The 21,866-nt window shown below is 35.6% G+C and overlaps 1 protein-coding gene across 2 annotated transcripts in view; it reads right to left on the bottom strand.

The window, feature by feature from the left end:
• ROCK1 (Rho associated coiled-coil containing protein kinase 1) overlaps positions 1-21,866 on the bottom strand; it is an 89,151-nt gene that overhangs the window by 44,723 nt on the left and 22,562 nt on the right. For both annotated transcript variants that reach the window (XR_007629084.1, XM_050316371.1), the window contains exons 2-7: positions 11,075-11,156; positions 7,502-7,602; positions 6,554-6,691; positions 5,172-5,347; positions 2,295-2,379; positions 211-355 (exon numbers count right to left, since the gene is read on the bottom strand). Coding sequence is in view for 1 of the 2 variants with exons in the window: in XM_050316371.1 (XP_050172328.1) it covers positions 211-355; positions 2,295-2,379; positions 5,172-5,347; positions 6,554-6,691; positions 7,502-7,602; positions 11,075-11,156 (727 nt within the window). In the remaining variant the exon portion in view is untranslated. The remainder of the gene's footprint in view (positions 1-210; positions 356-2,294; positions 2,380-5,171; positions 5,348-6,553; positions 6,692-7,501; positions 7,603-11,074; positions 11,157-21,866) is intronic.

Below are 21,866 nucleotides of genomic sequence, written 5' to 3'. Positions count from 1 at the left end.
CACATGCAACAATGTAAGCAACCAAGTGAACAAGAGGCAAGGCCAAATGTTTAAGAACTGTGACAGAATTTTTCTAGAACATATTCTGTAAATACCAGGATCTGTAAACCACAGTTTATGTCAGAAGAGTAATAAAGTGGAAAACAACAGTGATTTTAACATGGAGTCTGATTAAGCAGTGTAGTCAATTCTGATTATCCTACTACTCACCTACAAGCATCTCATACAAGAAGACTCCAACTGACCACCAGTCACATTCTCGCCCATAGTAACCATCACCTCCCTGGGACTTCAGTACTTCAGGAGAGATATAGTCTGGTGTTCCCACAGCCGTATCACATCGTACCATACCTTCCTACAAAGAGCAGGAAAACACCCAGGCCCAAATATAAGATCCAAAATTGCAAATCATTTCCAAGAGTTTATGCACCCTAAGCAACATCAACAGATCCACATCAACTTTGGTCAACAAACATTCTTTTTTGAATGGGTATTTTAATATTTTTGAAGTCTAAACTGCTACATCCAGAGCAAAGCACCAGATCTGTCAAACACAGTGAAAGTTAATTTAAAAACTTCTGTTAGTACCCAAGAAATAATGAGAATTGCACCTAGGCCCTGCACACACTGTTCATGCCAACATAAATGTGTCATATACTGACAGGATGTACCGTAAATAGTGAAAGCTCCTCTGTTAGCATAAATGGGTCAACATCAGGGATTTTGCTGACAGGAACTGATAAAGTACAAATTTTTTGCCTCTGACTCAATATACTTAATACCAGGAAGACTGGGCTGTAGACAGGGCTTTGAAACTCTAAGTAGACAGACTTCGAAACAGGTAACAGGTGAGGAGAACATTTGACATTCCTCACACCCCTGATAAAGGACTGGCAGATCTGAGGTCAGTCACACTGGAGCTGTCACCCAGAATGCTGAGGCTACAACCGCGCACCCTCTTCAAGTGCCACTCAGGCACTTCTGAAATAATCCTAAGCCATTCCTAGGAAGGGATCAGTAGAAAAACTTGCATTAAAATATATAACTAAGTAAATAAAACAAATATTAATCCAGTGTTGCATGTGCAGCAAATCCAGAATGCACCTAAACTAAACGTCCTGTGCTGAGCAGCTTTTCTTCTACAGATTAACCTTCCTCTTTCAAAAGACTAGAGGAACCAAGACTAGGCTCAAGAGTCAAATTGGACAGCTTTGTTCAGAGCAGTACAAAATGTAAGATTATGCTGACATAAGTTTACTTCAGTGATGCTAATGTACAGCAAAGTTTTGCAATATTTTTCTCTTTGTTTTTTTTTGCATGTACAGCTTAAGGAGCAGGATAATGCTTTTCTGTATTTCAAAATTCCTCTTTGTTAAGAACATAATCAGTCAAGAATAATGCTACATTAAGTCAAAATAAAGCCAAATTTTGTGTCAGCTATTCTACCGAAGTGGGCTGTTAGTGAGAAAACTCCTTGAATTTGTACACGTAACCTGCATTTGGTTTTCACTGTGGCCTTTTATTTATGGCAAAGCAGCCAAGCACAGTAATTTATTCAAAGCTCCTGGAATATGATGAGAACACAATGTACATATTACACTGACTCTACTAAGTACCACATATTTCAGATTGTTTTCCTCAAATATACGTGCAGGCTAACACAAACCAATCCATTTTGTGTAAGGAACAACAGTGCTTCATGGTGTGTGAAATACTGTTGCAAAATATTTTTTTAATGACCTCAGGATATATTTTTAAAAAAGAAATAATTCTCTGACACCTGTTTCCTTCAGATTTTTCCTTGTGCTATGTCAGCATATGGCTAATAAGTACAACTGGTATTCAGCGACTTGCACGTCAGTTTTGATTCTCTCATTACTGACACACTACGTAAAAATGATCTCACTTCTGCGCATTAACTTTTCATAACCAAAGACTTAAAGAAATAACCCTGAGGATCTAGAGGTAATCAAAGGCTTGACTTCAGAAAGTTTCTCTAGAAAACAGTACTCGAAGAACCATTCCTGCATTTTACCTTGTCGTTGAATAAGATGCATGAATCACAGGATCACAGAATGGTTTAGACTGGAAGCGACATTAAAGATCATCTAGTTCCAACCCCCTGCCATGGGCAGGGACGCTTTTTACAATGACCATGAAGAGCAGTAATGGGAACAGAGTGGAACTTCCAACTCTGCTCATCTAGCTGAAAAGTTTTCAGTATATTTTCTTTTCACTTTTAACTATGTTTTCCTTTCACAAACAGAAAAGTGAAATTACAAACATATGTTTACCTTGTTCATCTTCATACAAGTACCAAAATCAGCTAATTTTAAATGACCAGCTTTATCTAGCAGCATATTATCAGGCTTCACATCTCTGAAAGGAGAAACATATATATTTTTAAAATTAAATAAATAAATCAATTTACTAAAACAATAGAAGTCTTTCAGATGCAACATTATAAGGAAAACCAGCAACATTAAAGCACCACCACTGCCTCCCTCCATTTTTTTTCTGCTTTCTCTAAGTATCATGCCCAACACACAGACTGCTGAACAACAGCATTTTTAAAAAGTACAACAGATGTGAGAACACAGCCTTAAGTCTCCGAATTTAATAAATCTGGACATCAAACTTGAACCTCACATTCCTAAAAAAAAAAAAAAAACACTCACTGGTTGAAGAATGAGTGAGCTATCTCAAACAGACATTGAAAACATAACTTCTTCTCTGTACCACTTCTATTTTAAGGGAATAACTTCAGGGATGCCATTTTCAGAATTCTATTAATGTGAACAACTATTTTTCTGTGACTGAAAAGGATTATTGAGTATTGCCTTATATCCTTTTCCACAAAGTACTTCCATTATAGAACAGAAGTTTACATAAAGTAACTGGTAAAGTGCAGCATGGGAATGTTACTGAATATACTGAAGCAGAATAGTAGGAAACAATTATCAAGACAGCACAACACGAGTTTCAGGACAAAGTATATTTCAGAGACCTCAAAGAAGAGCTCTGGACGTAACTGTCAAATAAAATGTAGTGCAAATGTACCAGTATACTCATAGAATAATTTTGGTTGTGAGGGATTTTTGTAAAACTCTCAGTTAACTGCCTGAGCAAAGTAGAGTTACCAAGTTAGATTCAACTTCAAAGTTATATTAAGTTACTCAGGGTAAAATCCAGGCAAGTTTTGATCCTTTTCCGTGGACAGAGATTCCACAACATCTTCAGGGCTCTCTTCTACTGCTCGACCTCCCTCATAGTGGAGACAATGATTCCTAGTGAATAGCTAGATATTCCCTTGCTGCAATCTGTGTCATCCATTGCCTTTCATATTTTTGGCATGTAAGTACAGTCTGACTCCCACCTTTTCTATGGGCAGCTCATGACTGAGGTTTTCTGTCTTTCCTGAACACTGCTCATGTTGTGAATGAAAACATAGTGTTAATCCCTAGTACCAAACTTCTGAGGAATCACTGGTAGCTGACTGTTGGCTGGACAGTATAATCCTTTATTCTACCTATTCAAACTGCATCTTTCTAGTCTGGCTACATCTGCAACTCTGCTGAAGTCAAGACAAACAACACTCACTGCTCTCCCATCATCAATGAAGCCATCATCACAGAAGGCAACTGGGTTGGTAAAGCATGCTTTACCCTTCATAAATCCATGACTGTTTCCAATCACCTTCCCATCCACATGCTTGGATGGTTTCCTGAGAATTTAATCCAACTGCCCTTACAATCACTAGCCTGTAGCTCCCCTGACCCTCTGTTCCTGGTCCTTTTGGGGCAAGACAGGTGTGCCATTTGCTTCCTTCCACTCATCAGGAATCTCTTAATCACCACAGCACTCCAAAGGTGAGAAAGAGCAGTATCATAAGGCTCATGGTCAGCTCCCTCATGACCTTTGGCACATCCCACCTGCTGCCTTGGGCATGTGCATGTCCAGTTTGTATAACTAGACTCAGACTGATCTTCCTCTGCCAGAGAAATGCCACTAGGCACAGGGCCCTGACAGGCCTGAAGGCAGATCCTACCAATGACAGCCGAGGCAAAGGTAGAAAAGTAATTTCCATGTCCTTTGTCACTCTGTCCCTGATCCCTTGAGCAGTGGGCCCACATTTTCATCAGTTTCTTTTCGTTCCTCAGAGTTGAACAGATTAACTCCAGTGGAAAACAAATTCAAAAAACTCTGCTGGTTTCAAAATAATCCAAATTTTCACGAAAAAAGTTTGCTGTGCTGCAGGCAACTTCTAATGCCTGCTTTCTAAAGCTTGCAATACACATGCACAAATGGTTCATTCAGCCAGATAATTTATCCATCAGATGCAGCATAGCTACATAATTAATGATGCTCTAGATCCTACTCAAGCAATGGATTAGTAGTTTGTTTTGCTTCGTGTTTGCTTTTTTGCAAAAGCTTATATGTTAACACTGATCTTGTGACCAAATTACAAATTGAAAATGTATATACTATAGAGTATACTATATGCTTTCTCAGGTTCTTCCTGTATTTTCTGTTGAAAAAATTATTCTTCTGCTCCCAGTTAATGCAATTAAAAGCTAACAACAGATACATTTCAAATATCAAAAAGGAAACTTCTCTACCTATCTGAGAAGTGTCTACATTTCACTTTAGGGTAAGTGCAGATGAAACTAAGCTAAGTTCCTTTGCTCTGCATCTCAATTTTCCATCTTGCCCTTTACAAGAAAACATATGGCTGGGAGATTTTCCTCACATTGTTCACAGATTGTTGTTTCATGGGTCACTGAGGCTTCAAATGCCTAGCAGAGAATTAATAATTCCTAACAGTGGATACTACTGTGATCAAATTCCCAAAACAGCTTTTTCTAATCAAAAAAAAGAACCACTTTGGGGTCAACATGCATGTATCAGTTTTATTCTTGTATCTCTTGGTACAGTGGAACAATTTTATTAGTTCCCAACACTGGCCTGCTGAAAGCCTTCACTTTGACTGTATCTCCTCAGACTTAAATTTTCTGATGGCAAGAACTTTTCAAGCTGTAAGACGGAATAATTATGAAATAATATCAAAGTAGTAACATCATAAATATTAAAACTACCTAAACAAACTGAAGTCATTCTGGCAGCACCAGGAATAAAACCTCACCATGTAACAACACCTTCTAGTTTCTCACCTGTGTATAAAACCCATTGAGTGAATTGCATCTAATGCAAGTACAACTTCAGCAGTGTAAAATCTGGCCCATTTCTCCGGAACATCGTAGTTACTCATTAAATTCACAAGGTCCCCACCAGGCATGTATTCCATCACCATGTAAAGGTAACGGTCATCTTGGAATGCATAAAACAACTGTAAAAAGTAAATGAACAAAAGATAAGTCACTGAATATTCCAGTTTTCTTTAATGTTTTGCTTTTGGAAATCAAAGGCATTTCTGCACAAACTGATTTACAAAGCAACAGAATTGCTACAACTCCTGCATCAACTTTGCATCATCCTGCAGACCTCCTAAAAATAAATTAATCTCTAAAGCACATTTCAGACAGATCTTCCATCCCCTTATATTACAGTGGGAGAAGTAGAGTGCTAGTTACAGGTTAAGGTTAGTCAATCTGATGCAACAGATCTTGAGATCAATTCAAAGACCATTTATTACATAATAAGAAAAAATGCTTCTTTCTCACTAGGACGCTACTTGACAAATATGCAAATGTGAAAATACTGTGTTGCAAACATCTGCCTTATTCTATTTGTATTATCACTAAATGTTTATTTTTCTATTGTCAATATATTTATTGTATAGAAAATGAGCCTAAATTTTATACAATTAAATAAAAATATTTCCCTTAAAGTTGTCAATGCTCTGTTCATCAGAGCAGATTTAAGTCTCTTAACTTAAAATTTTATGAAATTCATAGAAGTTTTATTCTGAACAATCACACCCAGAGAGACAGTAATGCAGTTACCCATTTGACTTAGATAAATCTTGAATGAGTTTGTATAATTCCAACCTAAAAAAGGAATTTATATGCTTAAGGGTAAGAACAGTTTAAATTAACAAGTTGACATGTGCAACAATGCATGATTGGTTCAGACACACTCCTTAGAACCTCAAAGGCAGCAGTGCTTCCCAAAAAACTGTCAGTGATAATACTGAAATGAGGGAAAAATAATCAGAGCAGGCAAAATTTGCAATCAAAGATACACAAAGAAATCAGAATATATAGAAGGTGTGTCAAGCACATCTTTCTGGTATGCTGCATGCCTCCAAGTATTACTACAGAGCAGACTCACCAACACATATCTGGCAAAGAGCTTTAATAATAAACAGAATAGCTTAACATCTTGTAAATGTTGTGACAAAATACAGTTTTGAAGCAAGTGTAGTATCTGCTGTTTTGTACAGCATTCCTGATGTCAATAATGTATTTCCCTAATAGACCAATTAAAAAAAGACTGTGAAATGCAAAAAATGAAAACATGCAATTCCAAGTCATGCAGTGTTGTAACCAAACTATTCTATAATGAAAATAATTGAAAAAGAATATCACTATACCTGAACAACCCAGGGACTATTAGCAAAAGCCATAATATCCCTTTCTTCCCAGAAGAATGCAGAATCTGATCTTTTTATCATCTCAAATTTGCTCAGAAGCTTCATAGCATACACTCTCCTCGAGGATTTATGCCTTACCTATGAAGACAAACATGACATACGGAACATATTAGTTTGCCATATTAACATATGAAGAACATCATCGAAAATATCACTTTTCCTGCTTCACTATTCAACATGTTTTATAAGACTCTTCACATTTTTATAAAGCATTATATACCACAGGCCTAGAAAATGATTATATTCCACTATCTGACAAAGCATTACTTTTAAAATACTTGCTGGAACTATTCAATATAGAAGTCCATAGGCATAACAGTCACTTACGTAATTTGCACGTGTCTTTAAAAGGACAAATACTGGCATGTGTTAAATACTACAAAGTTAAAACTACAAGCATTTTCCAGAGTTCATCAGTAGATGTGCATAATTGCTGCCATATTTCCAGTTTCTTCCACCAGCTCCCAATTAAATAAAGCAGGATGAACAAGCCTGGCTGCTAACGTATCACAAACAACACACATCTCTCATCTGTGAGAACTATGTCCACAAAAATCTGGTGTAGTCCCTGAACTGGCAGAAACTCTTCTAGTCCTCAAGACTTCTTCAAGTGTCCATGTAAAGAGTGGTAAAGGCTAATTTTCTTGACTATGAGGAATATATATTCCATTTCATTTTAACAGAGAAGAATGACTACAATGCAGAACAAGTACTTGTGGACTTGGACAGTACTGAAATACGACATTTTCAAAAGCATTTCCATGAGTTATTAAGAAATAAAATTCCACTGACTTAAAGGCTGCATCTTCTAAACCCTGTACTCAGAAACAGATGCACGAGCAACTACTACAGAATACAGTCAAATGCACAAATAGAAACTTTACTTACCAACTGAACCTCCCCAAATGCCCCTCTACCGATCACCTTCACCACTTCATAATCCTCAGCTTTCATGCGCAGATCTCTCATTTTATTTACCGTGTCTTTATCTACATAGAACAAAATTCACATTTCTTATATAATCAACTTAATTAAACCCAGTCATCTAATTTCCTTTTTTCATAGTTTTTTAGAAGAAGTGCTGCTCAAAGAACCTACTTTCCTATTGAAAAATTCTCTGCAGAATGCATGACCTCATTCTCATTACCACAGTAACCAAAACCTGACATAAACATAATGCAAGGACTCTACTGTACAATCACATTACAGATCTTAATTTAGGAATTTCTTTAAAAATAATTACCTGCAAAAAAAAAAAAAAAGCTATACAAAAATTTCGTATCCAGCATGATCTTGCTGTAAGCTCATCAGCATAAAAAGATTATTTCTGAATAAATATGCAACACATTCAGGAAAGTATCAGAAAGTACACTATGAGAAACTTGAAAAAATAGTTTTTTTAAAAAACAAAGCTTTCACTTTTCAGCACTTCTATGATTCCTAATACTAAAAAAAAGTAGATTTTAATTTAAAACATGCAGTGGGAATCATTGCAATTATTTATATAAACCTGTCATTCTATAAACTACAATAATTTACAAACTCCCAGTGGGTAGATATTCTAATTCCAAATTTGGTCAAAGATTAAAACAGTCTATTTTAATCCATGTGGGTCAACACTGGCATGAGATTACGTAGAAAAGCTTCATGCTTCAGTATTTCTAAAAGCAAGGAAGTTCTACTAAAACAGATATGCTTCTAATAAATTAGATTATGCAATGATATTTTCAAAAATAATATTTTAGGCCTAAAAGTAAAGTTTAGAAAGAAATAAGGACAGGGGAAGAGAAAGAAAATCAATTTTTTTTTATATTATTAAAAAATGATGAGGTAGATGTCAGAAAATTACAAATAGATTCCTACTTACACAGCCCACGATTTAAAATAAACGCAGCACATGTACAATAAAAATTCAGTAAGATTTTATTACCACAGCAGGAACAAACATAGTTTTGTTTGACTAAGTACTCTGTGGCACTACTGTCTAATGTAAAGCCAACCCTTTACAATGCAGCACATCACTAGCTGATTTCAATAAATTATAGTAAAATTGCAAATTCTGACAAAGTCTTACACAAGGATTGAAATATTCAGTAATTCAAACAAATAATGGATTGCCTTATTTGCCCTGGTGAAAACTGACCTATAGTAGAGGAGGAACAAAACTGCAAAAAGCCAAAATGCAGCAACTCCCATGACAGCAATTTTCTAGCTATTGTTAACTTACTGCCTAGTAATCTCACAACAGGAGGTTCACCACTTCTGAATGAACAGCTGGACATTGGTGCAAAAGAAAGCTAAGCACAATATGAATCCTTTAAATGGTATTCAATCACAAGCCTCACCTATGCACAAAACAGAACTGAGGAAAATACATCTGAAGGGCAATCTAAGCTAAGGATTTTTAAATAATGTAAACCAGGCTGGTGAGCAGTTGCAAATTGAAGTTTCTTGTTTGATATACATACTAACAGTCAATTATCCTCAGACAATACATTACAGTAACAACAGTGTTGGAAATTTGACCTCCACATTCTAAGATCTGTTAAACAAGGTTTATCAGGCTGCAACACATTTAAATAGGTAGGTTCCTTATTTCCCAGGAACAGATGAGGACCCATGGAGCTTATGCTGTACAAAGAGGCAGGGTGGCTCCCGTGGTAAAAAAATCACTTTCTCCAACTTGCTCTGAAGTTTGGTTATAACCCTGGATTCTGTGTTGAAATAAACTGAGACTCTGCTGTTAAGTATGGCTCTCAGCTATCTCTAATACTGATTTCCTTATTCTTTTAATTCTATATGGTAGAAAATTAATAAGGTTCTATATTTGAAAAAATCATCCTCAAAACCTCTGCCGGTAGAAGCAGATTTTGGAGGTTCCACCAACATACAACGTAAATTAGAGACAAGTAAGAGGGGATAAAGTCCATCAGTCTACAAAATAAAGGAAGCAAACTCTCATTTTATTTGCCACCTAGAAATTTATTCTAAACTTCTACAATAATGGTGCAAACTGGACCACTAGTACTGCAAAAAGACATTTTAAACAGTCTTCTATTAGAATTAAAATAACATGAAAATGTCTATTTTTTAACAGAAATTTTCTTTCACTCAATTGCAAAAGTGAACCTTTCTGAGACTCACTAATAATTTCGCTATTCATAAAAATTACATTCAAATTATCTGTTGCAATGAGTATTTCCTTTGCCTAATACAACTTCTCTTTTCTCCAAGAGTTTCACCACACCTTCTCAGTAAATAACTGAGTATACAAATGTGCATGTAACTCAGTATATGGTATCAATTACAGTTTGAACTGTGAAAAGTTAAACAGAACATTTGAGCTTAGGCTTTTCAGCAACCAGCTTACATACAACTGAGCCATCAACTGGATTTAGTGGACTTATAAATTTCCACAAATGGAGAATAACATAAAATAAACTCCACAAATTCACTGTCATAGGTTTCAGTTTCACAAAATAAGCTATTTGAAAACACCTTGGAAATAGATTTAAAAAACCACACACACACAAAAAAAAAAAAAAGCACACACCCACAATAAAAAAACAACATAAACTTCAGTGAAGCAAAGACAAAAGTTATTTTAGCCAAATTACTTTATATTTGCCACAAAAATATAAAAATCTAATAATATTAGCTTAATTTCAAGGTTTGCCCATTTAGTCCAGGGAGAAGCAAGTCTTGAATTGGCTGACATCTCTGCAGTGATTTCCAGAATTTGTCAGTTTGGCAGCCTTTAGAAAAGACTTGATTTTTAACTGTCTTTTTGGTTTTTTGTTTGTTTGTGGTTTGTTTATTTTAATTTAAAAAATATGGAACTATGACTTTTATTAAAAACATCAACCTTATTAGTTTAAAGTGCTATTATAGAGTAGAATGTGCAGGAAATCTGGTAGTGGACAAATACAGAGTAAATACAGAGAATTCTGCAGGTACATCAGCTGCATATACAAGTAAATACAGCAGCTATGCAGTTTAGGATATTCATGAAAAGACACCTCTTATACTTTAAAAAAAAAGTTTACAAAAGACAATGCTCCGGTCTGTGAACAAATTTTTAATACAATTTCTTGACGCTCTATGCAACATTATGATATTTTACTGGTAATTGTTTATGATATATTAGTACATGAAATTAGAAAGCAAGTTCTGGGAATCCAGAGAGTTGCCCTAACAAAAACAACAGGCCTTTCTCTTAAAAGGCTTTGTGCCACTGTAGACAATGCCATTTACAGGGGTAACAGATTGGACTTTCAGTGAATCAATGCAGGGGATGAGATTTGCACAGTTCATTTGTCAGTTCTCACTGGGAAATAAATAAATAATCACTCTTAAAACAACTTGCACCCCAAAACTTAATGCACCCCAAATCCCCAGCTGCCTTCCAAAAAGCTAGAACTGCTTTTATCTTTTTGATATTTAAAGACATTAAATACTTACACCTGTTTAAGAAGTTATCAATGTTTTTGTTTTTTCTTAAGGCAGGAAAATCCAAGTCATATACCAAAGCATCTAATCCATCCTGAAAAGAAAAACAAAACCAAAAACAAAGCAAAATTAAGAATTTGGAAAAATAATTACATATGCTGCTAATTGAAGAGCCAAAATAAAAAAAAAACAGCTGTCCGTAGTAATTTTTCATGCAAATCATTCATATTTATTTAATTATTCAGTTAGCAGTTATATGAAACAGCTGTTCCTCTTCATTTCCATTGGACTCTTCAAAGCTTAATTCCCATCCATACCAAAACAAACATACTTCTACGCATTATTAATTATCTTAATTAGCTCCACACTTAAATGAAAAAATTATTTTTCCAAATAGAAAAAGAACAAATAGCAGTTTTAACGCTATTAAATTGCATTCATCAGTATTAAAAAGTTCAACAATATTAAACAGTTCACCAATATTAAAAAGTCGCAAAGTATCACACAGTAGGGACTTGAACGTGAAATGGCAACTGGCAAATAGGACAATGACAGTAATTTATTTTGGAGAGTCAACCCCCCCCACACACATTTTATTCACTGAAATCAGTGGTAATTTTTATGAAGGCTTTATACCTTCCTATATACTGAAATCTAGGAACAAACAGCCACGAGCCCATATGGCATTACTACCATGGAACATAACCCTATGGAAAAAAACAAACACTACCGAAAAAAAACCCCAGAAAAATACAACAGAGAAGAAGATGGTTTTAAGGTCTTGCTAAGTGCCAAAAACTTCCCACTTAAAGGCTAAGTCTAAATTTGTCAAGAGGTATACATGATTCTTCAGTGGAGAGCACCTTTTTGGAGAAAAAGTAAACCCGGCCATTTGGCTAAAAAACACAAATATGGCATCTAATGAAAAAGTGATCAAGTATTCTAGGGAATTACATAGCAAAGAATTAAAGACCATTAGGGAATCTTCTCTCTCAGCTACATATTGTTTAAGTGACAACTGCAAAAATAAGGAAGGTCATAAAATACAAATTGATGGATGTTAACAAGGCATGCCAGAGAAGTACTTATATTTACTTGTCCAATTCATAGCTATGTGTCCATGCTATCTATCATTACCTCGTTGGTAGCGAGATATTAGACCAGAAATATCTTTCATCTGATCAGATCTGATGGGACCTTATTTGACTGTTTTCAGCTTTTAAAGGATTTTTCAATTCCTTTTTTCAGGATTGAAAGCTGATCCATCGGTCTTTGACAGCTACATGTATCAAGTAACTGTGCCTAAAGAAAAGCTAGAGCGTAAGTTTTTTGAAAGGTTATTTCCCATGAATATATAATTGAGAACACATTTGATCCAGATTGAAATAATAGTCTTTGATCCCTCACCTCAAATTCAAACCTTTTTCACCCTCACTCTTCAGGAGATTTTTGACTATATAAAAAAAAAAATCAAATGCTAGCAAAATCAAAATTATTTATAGGTTTGCAGTCCTCTCTTTTTAAGTGTGCAAGATAGAAATTATTTACTTCAGATATAATGATAATGAGCAGTAAAATCATGGTAGAATTTGAAAACAGGTAACTACAAGGATAGTCAGAATTATTTAAAAGGTTGGATATTATTAAATTTGTCAACATCATAAAAACATTCCTGTTTTAAGTTACCTCTCCATACAGTGGCTCCTTTTGAACTAAGAAACATTAAAATGAAAATTATACAACTCAAGAAAAGTATCACAGTATTTTCACTGCTCTAAAATACAGTCAGGTTTTGCATCTTGAGTGTATTAAAGGATCGTCTTTTTGGACTGAAACTGATGATGAAAAATGAAAGCAAATGGCAATGAAATAACACTTAACAGGTCAGTAATAAGAGAGTGAGAAGCCAAGAACAGCTCAAGTTGGATGTAGAAGTAAAGTTATGCAGGGTAAGTGTAACTTAGCAAGAAATACTTTGTAAGCTACTCAAAGACACCTTTTCCAAAGATACACAGTATCTATCCGGGAAATCCAGGAAATAATTTCAATTCTTTGGTAAATTCAGCAGAGAACTATAACTGCTTGCACAGCAGTACAAAGTACACTGGTAGCTTCTGTGCATTTATATCCATGTTGTGGGAAGCAGCAGGCAAAGAACATCCACAAGAGTGCTGGGCCACATCCAGGGATTTTTAACAGCAGATTAGTGATGGTGATGAACCATCAAAATTTGGGGTCCAATCTGCCCTGAAGCCTTCAAATCTGTAGAATCAATCAATTTGTCCACAGCCATGGCTAACACAGAAAACACACACGTCAAGCAGAAGCACTAAATTCTCAAAACCCTGGTTTGCTCTGGGGCTGTGCAACTACCTGCTTCAATTCAGGGCTTGCTTCAAAAGCCAAAATTCCATCTTTTTCTCTATAGGAGAGAAGGTTTTAAACACTGAATACAAAAATACAGTAAAAATGGGAATACATACAAATTTTTAACATCGATCTTTCATTTGTATCATACTTTTTCTTCCAAAATGCTAAAATATAAGCCCATGCCAAAAGAAGCATGAAGCAGAGAAAGTGTGACAGTTTCCTTGGTCTCTCAGGCATGCTAGGTATTTTGTTGTCTTTCTTTTTAAAAGTTAGAAAGCAGTATACGAATTCACTTTTAACAGAAAAAAAGCAAATTTCAGTACTGTTTAATTCAGAATTCACCATATACAAAGTTTCCTGTTCTGTTCTTCACCTTTCAGATCTTAGACGTGAACTCTGTCAAGTAAAACACTTAACCAAAAACCTCTGAAATAGATTTAAGCTATTGATCTCACATTCATTTTAAATCGCATTTCAAGATCACGCTAACAATATCTAAGGAAGCTCCATGTCAAGAGTTGCTTATTTAAAAGGCTCTTCAATAATCAGTACAATCAGCTCCCCTTCACTACAGTTTCTGGTGGATAAACTACCCCGGTTCAAAACTTTCATTAAAAACAGTAAGGGTGGGTGGTGTCCCTTATAATAATTAAGAGACTTGTAAATCCTCAACTCTCAAAATATTTAATTTCTTCAACTGAAGTATGTTTCTGAAGAAAAAATAGCACAGCATTATTTTAGAGGTGGACTGCAAATACAAGACTAAGCTTAAGGTAATTTTATAGAATTGTGAATAATGGAAGTAAAATATTCAGGATTCCTAGTGTTTAACATGAAACAGCCTTTTCATTTCACTTACATTAGCCAAAGCAGAAGAACTTGTGTACACTACAAGCTGTCCCAGTACAAAGGGAAATAGAGAAGCACAGCTATTTTAAGTGGTATCACTGGTGAAGAAACAGGGAGGAGTACACAAGCTCAACAGTGAGAAGGCAATGCTGGGTGAAAGTGGTGCAAGTCCAGAGAGACAGGAATATGCTATCGAGTTGCAGCTATAATGGCTAGGAGAAAAAGGGTAAAGGCCAAATGAATAGGGACATGATCATTATTGTCAACGGCTGCAGAGACAACTCATCTCTCAGCTTTCCTGACTTCATCTTGCTCAATCTTTCCATGTCACCTGACTATTTTCCTAATACAGAATGGAAGATCTTTTCTTCAAGACCTATAAAAGCCACACTCTTCTCCTCTTAAAGAAAAAGGATACTAAAATATCACTATAATAGGCAACCATACATCAAGCAATTTCACATGCTTTATTAATATAACAAAGCCTCATTTTTATGATGGACTTTTTTCCCCACTTGGATGGTTTTCATGTATTTTTAGTATGTATCATCCTTATATACAGCACATTCCGTACTTCTTAGAAACACATACTGTGGCTTAGAGGTATTTTCAGCTAATGCTAAGTTCTACCTTATTCTGTCATTACAGAGCAATTTTCCTGTTTAGCTTTGAGGTTTACGCAGACATTTTCCTTTTAACAGTTAAATTAGATTACTAAAATAAATTGGTTTATAAAAGCAAACATACGACTTCCATTTACATGGCAACAGTATTTCAGAGGTGATTGAAAAGGAACAGGGAAAAAACTTCCTTTATAGCGTCCTTCACTCAAATAATTTCATGGTCTGATACACTCTTTTCTATATCACATTTGTTCAATTAAATCATCAATAATTTCATAATCTATTTAAAACTCCCCATTTTATAATGAAATTAAAAAGAGGCATACTAGGGAGCCATTACAACATGCAGAGGGTTCTCCCATACAAACCCAACATTCCCACATATACTGTTGGTTTCATTTCATTCACTGTTACACCACACTTACAAGTTTAAAAAGAACAGATATATGGAGTAAAATCAAAGGTCAGTCTGGACTCATATTACTGCCCCAGACATGACAATAAGGGGGTCTCAGAATGAGGATTATGAGCAAGTCCAGCATATGGTAGTATTGCTCTGGTGTTTTATTAACTGAAATATCTGGTTAATTTTTATAGTCACTAAAATAATCACTAAACAGATTCTTTCACACAACTAAGCATTATAAATCAAAGCTAGTTCAACATTCAATAACACAAGTACATAAAGATGAGAGGTTTTTCTCTCATGCACTCACTCAACATTCATCATTTACCTATCACTTTTAACCACTCATGTACCACCAAGTATTAATTTCTCCATGGTTTGCTAGATCTTTAATTTTTACTGCTCTATCATCATTAATTAATCATTAGTCACCATTTTAGATCCCTTATGACTGTGAAATACCACACATCTGTTAGACTCCATTACTGATCAGTTTTTGATATACTGATAATCAGTTTTCCATTCATTCATTTATCTGCCATAAATCATCTATTCATGCCATCTATCTAAGAGTCTCATCAAAAGCATTTTGTTATCCTCATACTCAGCAATTACTTCAAGGAACTCCACTAGGTTTGCAAAGCATGACTTTCTTCCACAATACATGAGTTAGCTCTTCCCCATCACACCTTTGACTCACTGGTGCTGCTACTGGGCCAGGGGCTCCTGCATTACTTACAAGATGTTTTTCTTCAACAGAAAAAAAAGCCAAAGAAAGCTATATATTGACCATCTTCATTACTCCTGTTGTTAAAACAGTTTTAAGCACTCATGTAGATAAACACTATAGTTATACACACACTTACTTGCCTTAATGAGACACAGTCGGGTGCAAAAGAAGACTGATAAACATCAAGTAGCCTCAGCAATCTTTCTGTTTGTGTCATTTTGTCAAAAAAAAGTTTCTAGCAGCACTTTACCTTGAGAGATAAACTCCAGCATTAACACTCTAAAAAAGCATTCCACTACGGAAACTCCTTTAAGTTACTTTACGAAGCAATGAGCACAAAGATTTCCTAAGGTTTTTCTAAAAACAGAATGATATAACATAAAATTATCATTAAAACACACATTAACTACACAGCCTCTTAACACTGAATTTCTCAAGTTGTTACATTAACTTCTTTTCATTAGATTCATTTAAAATGTACTGATTTTCTTCAGCTTGACTTAAGCAGTCTTACATTAACTGGATGTTTCCCCAAATTTTGGTCTACACTTATTTCCAAAGTTTTAATGCATCAAACTGTCAGTCCTACCATGACTACACTAGACTTCCTCACTCTGCAGCTACACTCCTTAAACTCAAAACTAACTACAGTTACGTAATGGTTTTATTCAGATGTATGAGTTGATGCGATTTTATAGCAAACTTTACTGGTAGGATATTTAAAAATACACTCCATCAACCTACTCCAATTCAGCAAAACCTATTATCTCAGGATTCACAAGTGACATAAAGCAGAAAATATAATATATGATCTACATTACCAGGGCACAGTTATAGCACCTTTATATTTTGAAATGTTACTCCATACACATTTCATTATGACACAGTATCATCTAGTGCAAGCATATAACAATTAAAAACGTATTAAATTTGGTTGAAACTTTGTTGTTAGACACTTGGTTATTTTAATGTTATCCAACATTCAAAGAACTAAAAAAAATACTTAATGGGTATTACCAGCATACAAAATTTGCAATCCTTGGACGGACTGGCAGTTACCCAACTTTAAACTCTTTGCTACTTTGCCTTTTTTGGAGAGACCAAAGTAAGTCTTAAGATCTAAAACTCTTAACTATCCATATTTTAGTTCCTTCTATTGTAGTTGTTTTCCTATTCTGTTGTACTGTAAGCTTCACCCCACACACTAAATCAACAAACCTGACTGATCTTGAATTGCATATGTCCATCACAATTAATAATAATGCCCTGTCATACATAAATGATCTTTCTGGTCAACTATCAAATCCTGAGAGAGTATATTTAAGAGCTACAAGTGAGAAGCTAGTCTAGCTAGCTAGGTTATTATGGCCTATTTTCAAACTTGCATGAAAAGTAATACCTCCACTCAATTTAAAAAAAGTTTCTTTGAATTGTTTGAGTTATCAGGTTTCTGAATTGTCAGAGGAACCTGGAGAGGTTGCAGAAAATTGGCAGAGAAGAATCTCATGAAGTTCAAGAAAAGGAAATGCCAAGTCCTGCATGTGGGGAGGAACAGCTCCAGGCAACCAGTACACGCTGGGAGCAGAGGCTGGGGAGCTGAGTAGCTGCAAAGCAGCTCTGCCAAGAAGGACCTTGGGTCCTGGTAGACAACAAAGTGACCTTGAGACAGCAATGTGCCCTCACAGCACAGGCAGCCAACATCATCCTGGGATACATTAGGCAGAGCATTCCCAGCAGGTTGAGGGAGGGATCCTTCTCCTCTACTCAGCCCTGGTGGGGCCAAACCTGCAGTGCTGCATCCAGACATAATGATGTGGGGACTACAGGGATGATTAAGGGACTAGGGCAACTCTCATACTATATATAAGGCTAAGGGAGGTGGGACTGTTCAGCCTGGGGAAGAGAAGACACAAAGCAGAAAATCACAGGAATTAATTTTGCTGTCCAGAGAAAACTGCAGTTTAGCACTTCATCTTTAAAGTGGACAAGCCAGTGTAGACAGAGCTAAGGCACTTCACTTAAGGATTTTCACTAAATTGTTAGATTAGGCAAAGTATACAAACTGACATATGAGCCTGGACTCATTGTCCATTCTTGTTGCCAGCACAATACAACTCTCTACAGAGCTTCTTCCTTCCTTATATTTTGCAATATTATTAACAGCAATATATTAACAACTTTTGCAAATTTTGTTAAAGAGATTGCCTTTCACAAAGAAGTGCCAGGGTTTCTTTAACTTAAAAAAGAGCTAAGAGCTTAACTCAGTAAATATTTAATATCTGAATAAGGAGATCTTGAAATAATCCTTCAAGGCAGGATTATTGAAAGCAGTACAGATTATTGCTCTCATTTTGGCCTTTTTAAAAACTTATTCCATGAGCAGTTACAAACTTTGCCCACCTTCTGTGTAATTACATATATAAGTAAGTACATGTACTTGCATTCTGTTCAAACAGTAACTGTTCAACATTTTTACTGGCAAATTCCTGGAATATACACCTACTGCATGACTCAGTAAATCACGAATCAATATAGATATCTCAATATATATCGATACACACACATATATATCAAAATACACACTGTCACCAGAGCCGACAGACCTTTCAATATTGATACATCCATATTAGCACTTAAGGAAACCCCAGGTGCAAGGTTACAGACAGATACACATACAAGTAGTAATGTTTTCTCTCATGCACTTCTGGGCGTTGCTGTTTCTCCACTGTAACAGTGACTCTTACCACCCAAAGCATCCCCTAAAATAAACTAAAACAAAATGTAGTGCAAAGCTGTGAAATCAACTCATTTACAGTAGGCAAGCAAGGGTAGTGTCAGCATCCACTACACATACCATTTGAACCATTCGTGACGGTGACGAACCTACACAGCTCAGTCTTCCACTAAAACTGGGGGTAAGTCATAGATCCTTCAAACCAAAGTAGCTCTCTGTCCCCTGACTAGATGCAGGAATCTTGAATCAACAGATCTGTTCTGAATGACACCTATTCAGGGCACTATTTTATGCCTGAATTACAGAAAGCTGACATTTTCTAAAGATGCATTCCAGAAAATATATTTCATACTTACAAAAAAATACTCTAAATTCATACTTACAACAATATATTACAATACTATTTTCACTATACTAGCATATTTTATTGTGGTTAATAGCCTTTACATCCAAATATTAATTTATTACATTAGTAGTTTATTATTTCCATTCAGCATCAGAATTAATTCTATTTAGTATTGCATCTTTAGGAACAACTATCAGATGAGAAAGCAGAATCTCCAAGGAAGATGAAGAACACAGACCAAAACAGCACGAAGAACATATTTCAGTAAAATCTATGGAGAAGCAGGTACAATATCATTTGAAAATATTTGTTCAGGAAGAGGTGAAACAGGAGTGAAAGCTGATAGCCATTCAGTCAAATTATATTAATTTCACAGCAAGTAAGATTTCTGGATATTTGCAACTAACTTTCCTTTAAAATGGTTCACTTGCATTGGTTGATATGTTCTGTGAGCAAGTTTAATAAACCTCAAAGCTTCTATACCAAAGGTGGCACATTCTACCACCAATACAACACTTACATAAAAAGACTAAATCAGTTGTCGAACTACCTGGAGGGCTACATAGAATATTGATATTTTAATGCATAGAAAATAAGAAAATAGATAGCCTACTTTAGGTTTAAATGATTTATCAAGCTGTCTTTGTCTAATACTAGAACTAAATGATGTGTAAGTACAGCTTCTTAAAGCTGCCCTTTTCAAGAAAACTGTATTAAATGTGATGAATGCAAGTACATTTAGAGCATATATATTTAAATAGTGTTTAAAAAAAGTAGAAGTACTGGTAGTTAAAGAACCGACTGATGTTTATCACCAGGGAAGCAGCATTCCACTGCCACTGCAGCACCTGGCCTTAGGAAATGCCTCATAGGTCTAGAGTTCCCCGCTACTGTAACAACTGCAACCTGAGACAGCAGCCAAACTGAGACACGACAAGGTAACACTATCCACAGCAACATCTCCCGGTGGAAAAAAGTGACCTCACATCCTTTTGAGTTCTCCAGGTTATTATATTCACCAAAAAGATAAGGCAAGCCCTGTCCCCTCACCTGAAAGGTAAAGTAACTACTTAGGTAAACTTTTCTAAAAATCCAAATGTCACTTATAAACTGCATCAGCAAATGGCCTTTGACATCCCCACAGCTTTCTTGGTTGTCCTGGGAGGGCAGATGCTTCCCCAGGCAGCACATATAGATCTACCACTTCCAATTTAGGAGTCTTAAAGTTTTCATTTTAAACACACACACTTAAAAATAACAACTTATATCAATGGGTGTCAACACTCCAAGGCACACTCACTAGAAAGCAAAAATAACAAGGATAAAAATTAGCACTATGGATGCAAATACTGGTACATAATTTCCCTTCCATAAAATGGTATAAAGACAGATCAGAGATATGAAAGAATGAAGACAAACTGGTCCAGTCCCAGCTCAAAAGTCTAAGGCTTCTTTTGCAGCAGCCTGCAAGAACTCAGGTAAAGACGTCAATGAAAAGAAAGAAACTGTATAATTCCATTAAGAAATAGTGGTATTCAGCAAAGGAAACAGAAACCCCTCCACATCTGCTGCCTGGGAAATTGCTGTCTGCCTCCTAGATTTTTTTCCAGGCAGGTATCCATGAAACCAGACTTCAGGAAGTAAGCCTTAGTCAGTTGGACAAGATGAGAATTTGCAAGACACCAACATATTCATAAGAATTACTGCAAATGACATAAATAAAAGTGCATCAACTCTTGTAAAAGCTGTTAAATATGTAAAGCAACTTTAGGTCTCTTAGGTTAATACACTATGGTAAAACTAGAGTAAGCTGTCCCAACGATAGCCTAAATTGCTGCCTCTAGGTCTCCTACCAGACTTTTGTCTGAAAAGTTGTCACCTTCACCATGAAAAACAAACAAAATAAAAAATTACCAGCAAAGTTTCCAATACAATAAGTCAGTGCAAAGGTAACTAATTTTTCTGTAGAGCAACAACACCTCATCAGCCATACAGTACCTGCTGTCACCTGACCTGGACTGTTTGCTGCAAATAAAACTGTGTGTTAACTACAGATGTAAAAATTAAGTTATAAAACAATAAAAAGGCAAGTTCTATCTTTAGCCTTGACAACTCAGTCTCTGGAGATTATATTAGTTCAAGAATTATGCCTGAGAAAAGACTCCAACAAGGTACATCAAAAAAAAAAAAAAAACCAACCCACAACTCTATTACTAGTAATATTATCCAGACTACAAAAAAAAAAAAAATAACACAGTGAATGGAAATGGAGGATGGACAAACCGAAAGACAAAAAAGTACTTAATTTTTTAAACAGAAGGCAGACAATTAATTGAATAACTTTCCAAGAAAGAGTGAGAACACCGTAATTTTTCCAGCAGTCTGGAAACACTGCACAAAATCTCCCCTTCCCCACCACCAAAAGGCAAATTCTTCCCCTAAAACTCTGGAACAAGTCAAAACACTTTCACAGTTAGAGGTGAACAGCCATGACAGAAGTGCAAAAATGAAGTATATGAAAGAATTATACTAAAAAAACACTAGGAACTGAAATAGTCATTTGTAAAGCAATAGGCCTTTCTTTAGTGTCACATGCAAACCATGGTCTGCAAAAGGAAAAATATGGGAAGTTGAACACAACTCAAGCAAAGGACCAACTCTGAGAAGCTTCTCTGATTGCGCAATCTCCTGTCAGAGCTCAAGCTACATTTCTGCAATAAACATTCCAGCACAAGCAATCACATGT

Source organism: Myiozetetes cayanensis, unplaced genomic scaffold, assembly GCF_022539395.1.
Source record: "Myiozetetes cayanensis isolate MyiCay16 unplaced genomic scaffold, myiCay2020 scf1, whole genome shotgun sequence".
In the NCBI taxonomy this organism is placed as follows: Eukaryota; Metazoa; Chordata; class Aves; order Passeriformes; family Tyrannidae; genus Myiozetetes; species Myiozetetes cayanensis.
Note: the sequence above shows the minus strand (reverse complement) of the source record. Positions and strands in the feature narration are given on the sequence as shown.